Source organism: Podarcis tiliguerta (genome assembly GCF_965153285.1).
Source record: "Podarcis tiliguerta genome assembly, chromosome: 5".
NCBI classification, from domain to species: Eukaryota; Metazoa; Chordata; class Lepidosauria; order Squamata; family Lacertidae; genus Podarcis; species Podarcis tiliguerta.
In genome coordinates, this window is record NC_139538.1 from 24,350,563 (window position 1) to 24,362,729 (window position 12,167).

The 12,167-nt window shown below is 41.0% G+C and overlaps 2 protein-coding genes and 1 long non-coding RNA gene across 10 annotated transcripts in view; 2 read left to right on the forward strand and 1 right to left on the reverse strand.

The window, feature by feature from the left end:
* Nucleotides 1-5,499, forward strand: part of HLTF (helicase like transcription factor) — a 29,285-nt gene extending 23,786 nt beyond the window's left edge. The window contains exons 22-25 of the mRNA XM_083442658.1: nucleotides 547-659; nucleotides 1,302-1,482; nucleotides 2,449-2,529; nucleotides 4,057-5,499. Coding sequence (XP_083298784.1) covers nucleotides 547-659; nucleotides 1,302-1,482; nucleotides 2,449-2,529; nucleotides 4,057-4,197 — 516 coding nt within the window. The 3' untranslated portion in view covers nucleotides 4,198-5,499. The remainder of the gene's footprint in view (nucleotides 1-546; nucleotides 660-1,301; nucleotides 1,483-2,448; nucleotides 2,530-4,056) is intronic.
* Nucleotides 1-12,167, forward strand: part of LOC310678760 — a 204,263-nt gene that overhangs the window by 34,552 nt on the left and 157,544 nt on the right. The window lies entirely within an intron of this gene.
* GYG1 (glycogenin 1) overlaps nucleotides 9,247-12,167 on the reverse strand; it is a 38,255-nt gene continuing 35,334 nt past the window's right edge. For 4 of the 8 annotated variants that reach the window (XM_083442898.1, XM_083442895.1, XM_083442892.1 and 1 more), the window contains 3 exons: nucleotides 11,909-12,128; nucleotides 10,316-10,366; nucleotides 9,247-10,092 (listed from right to left, as the gene is read on the reverse strand). In XM_083442898.1, coding sequence (XP_083299024.1) covers nucleotides 9,907-10,092; nucleotides 10,316-10,366; nucleotides 11,909-12,128 — 457 coding nt within the window. In that variant the 3' untranslated portion in view covers nucleotides 9,247-9,906. The remainder of the gene's footprint in view (nucleotides 10,093-10,315; nucleotides 10,367-11,908; nucleotides 12,129-12,167) is intronic. The other 4 variants (XM_083442899.1, XM_083442897.1, XM_083442893.1 and 1 more) reach the window with 1 other exon arrangement.

The window sequence follows — 12,167 nt, forward strand, 5'->3', positions numbered from 1 at the left end:
TGCTTTCTCCATATTATTTTCTATTACCTTGTCCTTGGCTTTAGCCATCTTCACTGCTTTATGCCACTGAAAGCAGTGGGAGGTGAGGCCATAACTGGAAAGAATTGTTACCTATGGAAAATACATGGCTTGCACATTTGTGAATTCCTGGTATCTTCCTACATTTAATTCCATTTATCAATGTGACTTAGGTTGCTACTTCCTAAAATTCACACATTACTTTCATGTATGTGCTAACAGTTCCTGTTGCTTTCCAAAATTGAGATTCTAGGTCTCCTAAGTAATGACATTTTATATAGGAAATTAAGTTTTCTTCCCAATTCTTGTAACCTGTGATATTAGTTCCAGATTCACCGATTTTATTTCATTTCTGTTAGGCCAATTATTTTTGGTATGTGGTGGTAAGAAATGAGAGAAACAATTGGTCAGTCTAGCACACAGGACTCTGAGAACATGCATGCTTTCCTTTGTAACAATAAAACTAACCTCAGGAAAATGAAGAGATTCGTTGTTAGTAAAACTGAAAATAACTACTTTGTGTTTCAGGTCAATGCATTGATGCATGCCTTGATAAAACTAAGGAAGCAAAATCCTGCTGTTAAGAGTTTAATAGTTTCTCAGTTCACAAAGTTCCTGACTCTAATAGAGATTCCACTAAAGTAAGTAGAAATATGTGCTTGTTAAGTTTCTTCAGCAAAGAACTGAAAAATGTAAATACTTGCTATCTAATCTGCTGTGCTGCGTGCATTCCTGCTCCTCTAAAAAACAGACAAACAAACAAAAACAAAAAAAACACACAAAAATTTCTCATGAAAAGAATCAAAACTTCATATCAAAGTAGGGTTTTTCATTTTAGGGGGTGTGAAACTTTCTTCAGTGCAAATTTCTTCAGTGAGGCATCTTAAAAAGATGTTTCTGGGTGTGAATAAATCAAATCTGCTATTATGTGTATGGCTGGACAACATTTAGCTTGATAAGTCTACATTTGATGAAGAAGCACATAAGCTGCTTTTGGAAAACCAAAGAATTTTAATTTTACCTTCTGAAAGTGTCAGATAATAATTATAATTAATAATATAACTGCAAGTACTTGGCAATCATTTTTAATGATTTCTATGCAATTTTACACACGTTTTACTTGGCAGCAAAATACTAACCAAAATATCTTTTGATAACCGAAGTCATGTTATAACTTTTTAGCACCCTTCATTTTGGGAATTTGGAAGTTGAAAAATTCAGCATGCCACAATATGAGGTCAGAACTCTCAAATTGACTAACTGTTGTACTTCTTCTGATTCAGGGAATCTGGGTTTGCTTTTGCTCGTTTGGATGGGTCTATGACACGGAAACAAAGAGTACAGGCAATTCAGCAGTTCCAAAGTAATGCAGAAGGGTCCCCAACTATAATGCTGTTATCTCTAAAAGCTGGTGGTGTTGGTTTGAATCTCACAGCAGCTTCACAAGTATTTTTAATGGATCCAGTAAGTATAAACAAATCAATCAGTGTGATATTTACTGGCTATGCAACACATCCTAGAAATAAAAGAAGGAATGAGAAATTCATTTTTAGCTGCTAGATAGTGGCAAAAGAAAGTGATAATGGTGCTATTAACTGCAGCAAAAAACAGGTTCTACCCCATCAGGTTAGCTGTGGTAGAAAACCTGTAATAAAGTTACTGATTTCAAATGTGCATAAGTTAACTTGAAAAGCTAAGGGAGCGATCCTAACCTCTGGCTGGCAGAGGTGTGGTTTGATGCGCGTGCATTTTCAGGAGTAGAAGTTGTGGAGCGGGGAGGAAAAAAGTCCCTTTGCTGTCCCAGCTCCAAAGTTGGTTCAGCGAAAAGGCCCAAATTGGGCCTCTTGTAACATGATGACAGCAGGTTTGTACAGCCTCTCCTCCCAGGGATTTCTGCTGGTTACTGCTGTCGGAAATGCTATCTACCTGGCATTTGGGATATGTATGTTGAGGTGCTCCTTGCTGGTGGAGGCTGAGCAGGGGGACATAATCGTTCCATCCATATCCCTTCAAGATCAGGAGTTTGTGTGCCTGCTATCATTCTTATAAGAAAAAGTGAAATTGTATCAGTTCATTCCTCCCCCAGTCATCTTTAAAGGCTTTATATCTTTTGGAAGTGAATGTGCTCCCCGGAGAGCCTTTGTATTCTAGCTTAACTATAATCAGAAATCCGTTTTTCTTTAAGAATACTCTTTAGTTCAGGCAGCTTGATGGGATAGGCAGTTTGTCACCAAGAAATGGGCTGGTGGACTGATGTGTCATGTATATAACTAATAGAAAATGGAATATGTTATTCTCAAGTCTTCCAACGCCATACTAGTAAAACACTAAAGTCCCACAGTGCTATAGTGATCATAGCTTAGAAATCTGAAATGTGAAAGGACATTACTTTTGGCAAGGCTTAGCATGACTACTGAATATCTCTGATAGGCTTGGAATCCTGCTGCAGAGGACCAGTGCTTTGACAGATGCCACAGACTTGGGCAGAAGCAGGATGTTGTCATCACCAAGGTGAGCTGGCGATTATCTTAAGCACCTGTGGTTATAAGAAGTTGCTTTTAATTCGAGCACGCCTGAACCCAGAGTCTGCAGTTGTGCTTAGGGATGCAGTATAATAAAAGAGGGACTAGCAAGGAATTAAGGGACGTGGGTGGCGTTGTGGGTTAAACCACAGAGCCTAGGACTTGCTGATCAGAAGGTTGGCGGTTCGAATCCCCGTGACGGGATGAGATCCTGTTTCTCGGTCCCTGCTCCTGCCAACCTAGCAGTTCTGAAAGCATGTCAGAGTGCAAGTAGATAAATAGGTACCGCTCTGGCGGGAAGGTAAACGGCATTTCCGTGTGCTGCTCTGGTTCGCCAGGCTTAGTCATGCTGGCCACATGACCTGGAAGCTGTCTGCGGACAAACGCCGGCTCCCACGGCCTATAGAACAAGATGAGCGTGCAACCCCAGAGTCGGTCACGACTGGACTTAATGGTCAGGGGTCCCTTTACCTTTAGCAAGGAATTAAATCGCATTTTCTGTATTGCAAACATGTGGCCTTTGAAACAACAGTGCGCATAGAGTAGCTAAGGGTGTATGTGAAGAACGTTAAAAAGATGAACTTTTGCCAGTTAACTATTTGGCACAAATGTTTGAAACAGACTGAATCTTGCTTCCCTCACTGACATGATTTCAGTTTTGTAAAATGGCCTCTGGTGTTTGAGTGGGGTCCGCAGATAGTTTTCAGTCTAAGTCGGTATAGTAATGTAAGACAGCTTCCCAACACATAAGGCTCCTTGCTATATGAGCAGTTGCAAATAGAAATGAAGGCACTACTTTCTTCTTGTTGCTGCAAGTTCTAGGACTGTACTTTCCATAAATATTTTTTCCTGAACTCTTAGTTTGCCACAGTTCATGGAGGACCCCTTAACAACATGGTTTTTGTTCTACAAATCAAAGCACATAGAACCATAGAGTTGGAAGGGACCCTGAGGATCATCTAGTCCAACCCTCTACAATGCAGGAATCTTGCCCATCGTGGGGCTCGTACTCACAAACCTGAGATTCAGAGTCTCATGCTCTACCAACTGAGCTATCCTAGCATACATTAATGATATTTAGATAATGGATGTGCATGTGTTTTGTGAGTATGGTTCTGTGAGACTGAGTGTATCAGTTTTTAAATCGCTATGGGGCCAAGTACAAATACTGTGTGACTGTTGTTGGTGAACCAGTTTGAGAACCTTTATCCTAGAAGGGGGAACCTATGGACCTGCGGCTCTTGTTGGACTCCCAAGTCTCATTAGCGTGGCTAAGGGTGGAGGATGGGATTTGAGAGTTCACATCTGGAGGGCCATAGGCCCCCCCCCCATTCCCCATGCTCTAGTATTTGTCTCCTTGCTATTTTTACTTCTTCACATCATAGTAAATGAATCACACTTTAGGATAGCACGTTTTCAGTAATATATTTAAAGTACCTTTGGAAATGTAATATGATAGCAGTGAATTTACTTTTTTCTATTGTTTGACATTTTCTTTTAAAAAAAACACATTTAGTTCATTGTGAAGAACTCAGTAGAGGAAAACATGCTGAAAATCCAGGAGAAGAAGAAAGAACTTGCGACTGGAGCCTTTGGAAACAAGAAATCTTCTAGTGAAACAAAAATTAACGAAATCAAGACTTTGATGGATTTATAAGTTGAGATGTTAGGCCCAGCTAAAGACAGCCGACCCGATGTTACTTGTTCAATCAGTGTGTACATAGCTTTAGAATTACTCTGTTAAATCATCATTGGCATAAGATGTGCCATGTAATAAGCAGGCTGATGCAGCTACCATTATTATTATTATTATTATTATTATTATTATTATTATTATTAATTTTATTTTAGGCTGCATTCCTAAGGCACGGTGGCTATCAATTTTAGGACAGATGAGAACTTTAATTACTCTCATTTTTCTTTCTATCCACACTTCCCTCCTGGCCACCATTTCCCTGGGAAATAAAAAAAAGATTTTTGTTAGCTCCTCAGGTGGAGTATTTTTTTTTCTGGTGTTGGGGGACTGGGTAGGAGCAGGATTCTTTGGATCCAAGCCTCTCCTGCATGTCCCAAATCTCCCAAAATCTTCCCCACTTGGCATCAGAACTGACATTGGTAGGGCCATAGCCACAGAAGTTTCTGCAGCAGTGGTTGTGGGGGACCAACATCAGATCTCCTTTGCTGAAGTACAGGGGGAGAACCAATGTATCCTATATTGCCTGGGACTGCAGGCATAGGATTTAAGATGGTAACTATCCTGAACACCTGGGCTTCAAAACACAATCAAAGCAGTTCTTTATCACCATGTTCTTTAAATGTACTGGTGCCCTTTTATCAAATTTTCTTGAATTGTGTTTAGTGTACAAAGGGCAGGTATTACTAGTAACAAAGAATACTATTCTTTAGAGTTAAATGAGTCACCTAGCAGTGTCATATTTTATTTGTGTGTTGGGCAGATTGACAGTGACAAACACCAACATGCTTTTGCCTCTGTGGTGAATGCCAGTTAGATAACCTAGTTCATGTACTCCTGTAACTGTCTACATCAGTAGAAAAGGATTGTAAAATGAGGATGTATATGACCAGAATTAAGTTCCTTCTTTTTCTTTGCTAGACTATATCCAAACGATCTTAACTCCTAAAAGTAAAAGATTTCATTTCAAGTTATAGCTTCACAATTTTTAGTTAATTGCACATTCTTAATTTTACAGTGATATGACTTAAAACGGTCTATAGATTGTTGTCCACTATATACTGAGTTTTCTACTATCTTGTACAGCTAGAATCCGGATTTAGGAAATCATGTTTACTGAAAACAAGTAAACTTCTGTCTGAGTTGATACGCTGACTCCATTCTCTTGCTGCAAAGTCATTCAAGAAATAGCATCGCTTGAAATAGTAAAACCTCAGTAATTCGGAAGTTTTATTTCTAGGTAAATAAAATTGTGGCTTATGCAGACTCATGCCTGTAATCATTAACATTTTATAATGCTTTTTGTTTATCTACACAGTATGACCTGTAAACAGCAACGGAGGCATAAGCTCCTGACAGATCTTGTAAAAATGCACAAGAATCTAATAAACTTTATATCCATGGTTTCTCGCCCATCGCTTAGCTTATCTGCTAATCAGAAATCAAAATCTCTAGTGCTGATAAACATTCCCCTGCTGTCCCCATTCTATGCTGGTCACTCTTAGCAAGTAGTTAAAACTAGTGGAACACGGAAGAAAACACACTGAGGTGTGCCGTATTCCTGTGCAGCATTCTGTAACCAGCAAGCCACTCACTTCCTCTCATCATTGTGCCATTTGAGATTTTTCCATCCTTTCTTTTTTTCTTAAAGCTTTGTTTGTTTGATTGTTTGTTTGGCTTCATAAGGATTACCATGTAGGATATAATTTGATGGATGAGTGCTTTCAGTGCACAAAGGGTAACATGATCTAAGAGTGAGTGGCCTTTCCCTGTTTTCCCTTAACAAGACAGGAACACAATTTTCCCTTGATAGTACATCAGGCGAGCTATCATCACTGGACCACAGCTCCTGCCATCCCTGACCATCAGCCATACTGGGTGGAGAAGATGGGAGCTTGAGATCAGCATCTCTATAGCTCCCCTGCCCTTGCTGAGATACTATTAAATAATGATGGCAGTTGTTGTTTATTGTGGCAGTCTTCTATGGGCACCACAGAAATGGGGAAATTCAACTATGCTAGTGGGACGTGCATGCATCCAGCAAGTAGCCAAAACATTTATAAAAGAGGAAAATAATTTAGTGTTGTCATAGTGACATGGCTCACCTCCCCTACTCCTGAATTTACTAAGTGGCCTCAGGTAAGTTGGGGAAACGTTTTGGCCCAATAGATCAGAACTTGTGAATTCTTCACTTTCAGAACTTGTCTAGCCTCCTACCACAGAGGCAATGCTAGTTAACAGACCTGGTGAAATACAACCCTTGTCTGTGGCGATTGGATGTTACAAATCTGTACGTCTCATTCAGTTTGGTCTGTCGAAGCCAGGCATAGGCAACCTCTGCCCTCCAGATGTTTTGGGACTACAATTCCCATCACCCATGACCACTGGTCCTGTTAGCTAGGGATCATGGGAGTTGTAGTCCCAAAACATCTGGAGGGCCAAGGTTGCCTATGCCTGGTCTAAGCTTTCATTAAAAAAGGAAGCATTGCTAAAAGCTAGGAATGAGAAGTGGTAGTTAAATATGAAGCAGAATGATGTAGTGTTCTTGGCCTAAGATAAATACCAAATACTTTAATGAATGTAGAGCAGAAAATAAGACGCTTGAGAGAAGAAACATGGCCTGTCAATAGAGCTTAGTATAGATATACAACAGAGGTCTGGCAGAAACAAGTATCCAATATAAAGGTGACGAGGAGCGGTAAATCTGCACTTGATAGCCCATTTAAGCAACAGGCACAAACAGTTGTTTAGCTGCATGATTTACTAATGCCATAGTTCTCCTGCTTTATTTTTACCATCAGTGATTGCAGGTGTGGCAGAAATAGGCCGCTTCTGAAAGGATTTAATGTAGAAGTAGGAGCTCGGAAGTGCTTTCTAGTTTAAAACTGCCACCATCCATTGTGATTTTGCTATTTGTGTTTAAAAAATTGAATTGGCCACCTTCCCGCATTCTTAATCTATAAAGGATAGCAGTGGTTGTTTACAGTTTTGTGACAAGTTTGCTTGCCCCTGTTTGGACATACATCACTCTCAAACTACTTAAATACAGAAGGTAGCTTCAAAGGCTGTTTTTAGCTCCTATTTACTGAATCATTGCTTCTTTTACCAAAGGTGTTTGCATCCCTCTGCTTGGCAGAGTTACCCTGCAGTCTGCTTGCTTAAAAACACACACACACACACACACACACACACACTGCCTTTTCTGCAACCACCTACAACAATCTCTGTTCTTTCAGCTGCGGGCATCATTAGAATAGCCCTACCACACTACCTAGCAGTTCGAAAGCACATCAAAGTGCAAGTAGATAAATAGGTACCGCTCCTGCGGGAAGGTAAATGGCATTTCCGTGCGCTGCTCTGGTTCGCCAGAAGCAGTTTAGTCATGCTGGCCACATGACCCGGAAGCTGTACACCGGCTGCCTCGGCCAATAAAGCGAGATGAGTGCCGCAACCCCAGAGTCAGCCACAACTGGACCTAATGGTCAGGGGTCCCTTTACCTTTACCACACTACAGCTATGAGGAAATTGCTAAATGCACATGGACCATAATGCAGGGGAAGCCAGTTCCAAGTTTGTTTTTGTTGAGGAGTCACTCATACCAACCCAAGCAAGGACATTTTTTCCTAACAAAAAGTATTTCTAAACTTAATACATTTGAACTGGTAAGGCAGTTACAGGGGAGTACTGTTCCTGTTTCATTTAAATGCCTGAACATGTATTTATAGTAGTTATAGTTTAGTCCTGGAATTCAACAGATTCCTTCCCTGCCTTAAAAACAACATGCCTCTTGAATCATGCTACTAGGAGAGAAAGCAAAATTAGAACTGAAGTCCTTAATATGGTGCTTGATGGTATCTCACTATGAGCTAGAGCTTCTTCCTACCTCAGGAATGTATTCCTAAACCTGTACACTTTCAGAATGAGCAAACAGCCTGCTAGTGGGAAGGTACTATATACTTTTCTGTATTTGGCAACTCATCTACAGTGTACCTCGGGTCAAGTACTTAATTCATTCCGGAGGTCCGTTCTTAACCTGAAACTGTTCTTAACCTGAAGCACCACTTTAGCTAATGGGGTCTCCCGCTGCCGCCACACCACCAGAGCACAATTTCTGTTCTCATCCTGAAGCAAAGTTCTTAACCTGAGGTACTATTTCTGGGTTAGCGGAGTCTGTAACCTGAAGCGTCTGTAACCTGAAGCGTATGTAACCCGAGGTACCACTGTATATTAGAGTAGCTTTCTGGAAACACTATGCACTTTGCAATAATGTACAGGGACATGTTATAGCTGGATGAATGTAGTTCAGAGTGCTGCAGCGGGCAAGGGTTGATTTTTATTTAATAGATATGACTTCTAAAGTAGGCTTTACATATGACCACCCTTCTGAGTTATTCATGTAGTTGTGCTGCGTTAAACACTCATTTTTAATTATATAATTAGGCATTTTAATGGTGCACTAAAATTAACCCAGGCTAACAGCCCACAGAATAGAATCAAGTCTGGTTCATGTATATATACACGCTTCATAAAGCCTTGTTTGCACCACTCCTCTGTTGACATGGGCAAGGAGTATATTGAGAGACATATTCACTTTCATGAAAGGATGGCTGTTAGGTCCTTCGTTGGCTAGGTGTCCGACAGCATTTGTGTAAGCACTTTGACCACACCTTTATGGCAGCCATTATTTTCTTAAACCAGAAATTTAGTTCTGTTTTAGATGAACTACAGAAGAGAACCCAATGGAACTCAAAGACACATACATTTCCCATTCTCCTTCGTACCATATGCCACACCTATGATCTTACCATTACTATTTAGCATACTAAAGAGGAACACAGAACCAGTTTTAGGCCAGCAAAAATGTAATGCCGGAACAGCCCCTATAGCAGATGCTTTTCAGTAATATGTGAGGAAATCTTTCACAAGCTCTGCTCTGAAAGCTTATGCTGATGTTGAGCAGTAGGCTTGAGGGGGCAGTTTTTACTGCCACTTGACAAAAGTTGAGTAGTGCTATAGGTTTTACCATGATTTCTTTTATTGTGCATGTTCAGTGCCATTTTACAGGTTAACAGTTCAAAGGTTTGCTAGTCCCAGAAGTACACAGAACTGAACAAAAGTATCTGCCATGCTATAGGTACTGTGCATAGAAGTCTGGTCAGAAGTCTTCCATAAGGCTGGAATTGACAGAAAAGCAATGCTTTTTTACACAGATTGCTGCTGCATGTTTTTTTGATGTCCTTACTGTAAGGCCCCTTCACTGTAGCTGCCTTAACCTCTAGTCTTTATTTTTACATAGCAAGCAAAACATGGTGGTTGGGTTTTTTTTTGGGGGGGGGGGTGAAAGGAAGAGGTAAAGCACAACAGTCCTATAGGTGTAAGCCTGGAGTATCACGCCAGTCCAGTGTCCTGTTCCCAACAAGTTCTTTTACAGGTTTTGTGCAAGAGGAGAAGATCTGGCTACTGGACACATGATTGGCACAAGGATAAGGATTCATACTTAGAACAACAGCTTTTGCTCAGTTCTTACCTGCGGTACTGCCAGCAGCCTTCAGCTGAGCAGTGGGCAAAGCTGCTAGCAAGTTTAATTTGACCCTATCTGACTTTCCTAGTTGCTATAGCTGTGAAACACGTCCTTGTATTGCTGTTGTCTGTAGAGCAGATACAAGTGCGTCTCTACTGGAGGTAGGTGTCAAGTTTTTTCTTGATGTTGTCAAAGCTGTCTGCTCCCATGTAGTCAGCCTGGCCCTGCTCCCATCTCTCTTTGCGCTCTTCTGAGGATATAGCTGGCGGTGACGGCGGCGAGTTTGGCACGGCTGCAGATGAAAGTGACAAGTGGGACACGGCCTCCGCTACCTCTTCCTGAAAAGAGAGAAGAATGAGTGGGAGAGGTACCACTGCATTGTTGTAAGAAGGGGTAAGGCGTAAAGCGACAGAGCAGCGGGTAGGAAAACCAACGAGAGATTCCCATGCAAAGCAGCAAGCACCATTTACACAATGAAGGAGCTGTAAAATAATGAAGGGCATATCCAAGTCAACGAGACAGCAGATGGGTAGTTTAGCAACAGGTGTAAGTTCTTCATACCTCTCTGCAGAAGCCACAAGAGAAAGCCAGTGTATAGACCAAGCCCGATAGCTGCAACAGTTCATTAGAAAGGTGAAATAGGGGAAACAGAAAGCATAGCTAAAGAACAGATCTTTCTGCAACCCAAAGGTACTGCACTTAACTACTGTTTTCTGTATACCAAGCTTAAGTGTTCAAAGCTGCACTGCATGCATGAGAAGCTAAAGCCAAGTAGTTTTGGCTAGCTAAGACAGGGAAAGACTAGAGTCATGACAGTTCTAGCTTATCATCATTGAGAATCTGTAGGTACACCTTTCTAGTTTCATTACAATACAAAAATCCAAGATGGCAGGTGCAACCCCACCATTAGAGATAAGCAGATCAACTGCCACTTCTGTTTGCATAAGGGAGCTGATAAAAAATTGCAAGCACATCCGCATGAAAATCACTTTTTGACAAGTTTGCATATGTGGTGCTGCCAAGCACTGCAAACAGAACATGAAGTGTCTGGAGGTTTCACACACGAGTCCTAAGCCACCTAAGTTTGAATCTTGCCGAATCTGGATGTTTAAATGGCAATCTGGATGTCTACTAATTTCACTTCCAAAGCACACAAATGAGTGTTCAGGTCCAGCAGGTTTTCTGCCTCTTAAGTTAAAGAGAAAAATCCATTGGTATACAGAATCAAATGATGACTACTGGAGATGCAGGGCTGTATCCACCATAATTCACATTCCAGGTATGCCTATTGAAATTAATGGCCATGACTTAACTTGGGTCCATTTGTTTCAAAGGGTTTACCATTGAGTACAACCTAATTGGATACAACCCATGGTGCTCTGGACCACACCTAACTTGCTGACAGAATGTTAAGTAGCAGTTAGAAAGTGTTGCCACCAAGCACTGTGCACGTATGATTAACAGAGTTTTCAGTAAGCATTTTGTAATGATCCATGCCAAACAATTCAGTCTAGTGAGTTTCATATGGTTCAGGCCAGTCACCATATAAGACCTCTCCAAATTGCAATAATGCAGTGTGAAGACAGCGGTTGCAGCCATCCGATCTACACCAATTTGTCTACACAGTCCAAAAATAATATAGCTGAATTTTGAAGATTCAAGGCTTACTATATTAACGTTCAATCCTACTTTATGTGCATGCTTCCTGACCCCCTTTTCCTTAACGACCATGTTAGCAAAAACTAGTATGAAACTGTAATATCTAGTAATACATTTTAGGGATGTGTGGGAGAAATGTTTAAAGAATCTAGTTACTAATCTCTTAATATAGCTAGGCCTGGCCCAGTTACTGTTTAGTTTGACCATTAGCACAGTCCAGAAGTGTTAAACTTATTCTGGTACCCAACCACTAGTTAACAGTTGCAGCTCAGAGCCAGTGTGCTGCATTAATTAAGGAAAAAGCTAACCCATTTTGGCTGAGGTCATTATCCCTAAGTAGCCTTGTGATTGCAGGACTGCAAGCTGCTTTTGTAGCAATCATGCTAGTTTCAGGCCAAGTAATGGCTTTCTCACAAGCGCAAAGAACGTGATCCTCCTCCCCCCCACAACACAATTCTCCAGTTAAGGCAGGTTAAATACATTAAGGAGACATACCGCCTTTACACCAGTAGTTGTATCTTTAACGACACCATGTTGATGTAGCAATGGCAAGATGTTTGTGACGAAGATGTCCCACCACATATTGAGAAACTCTGGATGAATCGCTGTGGGATCTTGAGCATCTTCTTTGACACTTTTTGCTTTGGAGTCATATGCGTAGTTCCACGGTTTCAGTCTTCCCAGGAAGTGAACCACTTTAGCATTTGTCCCAAACCTACAAAATCATAGAATTTTAAGAGTTGGAAGGCACCTG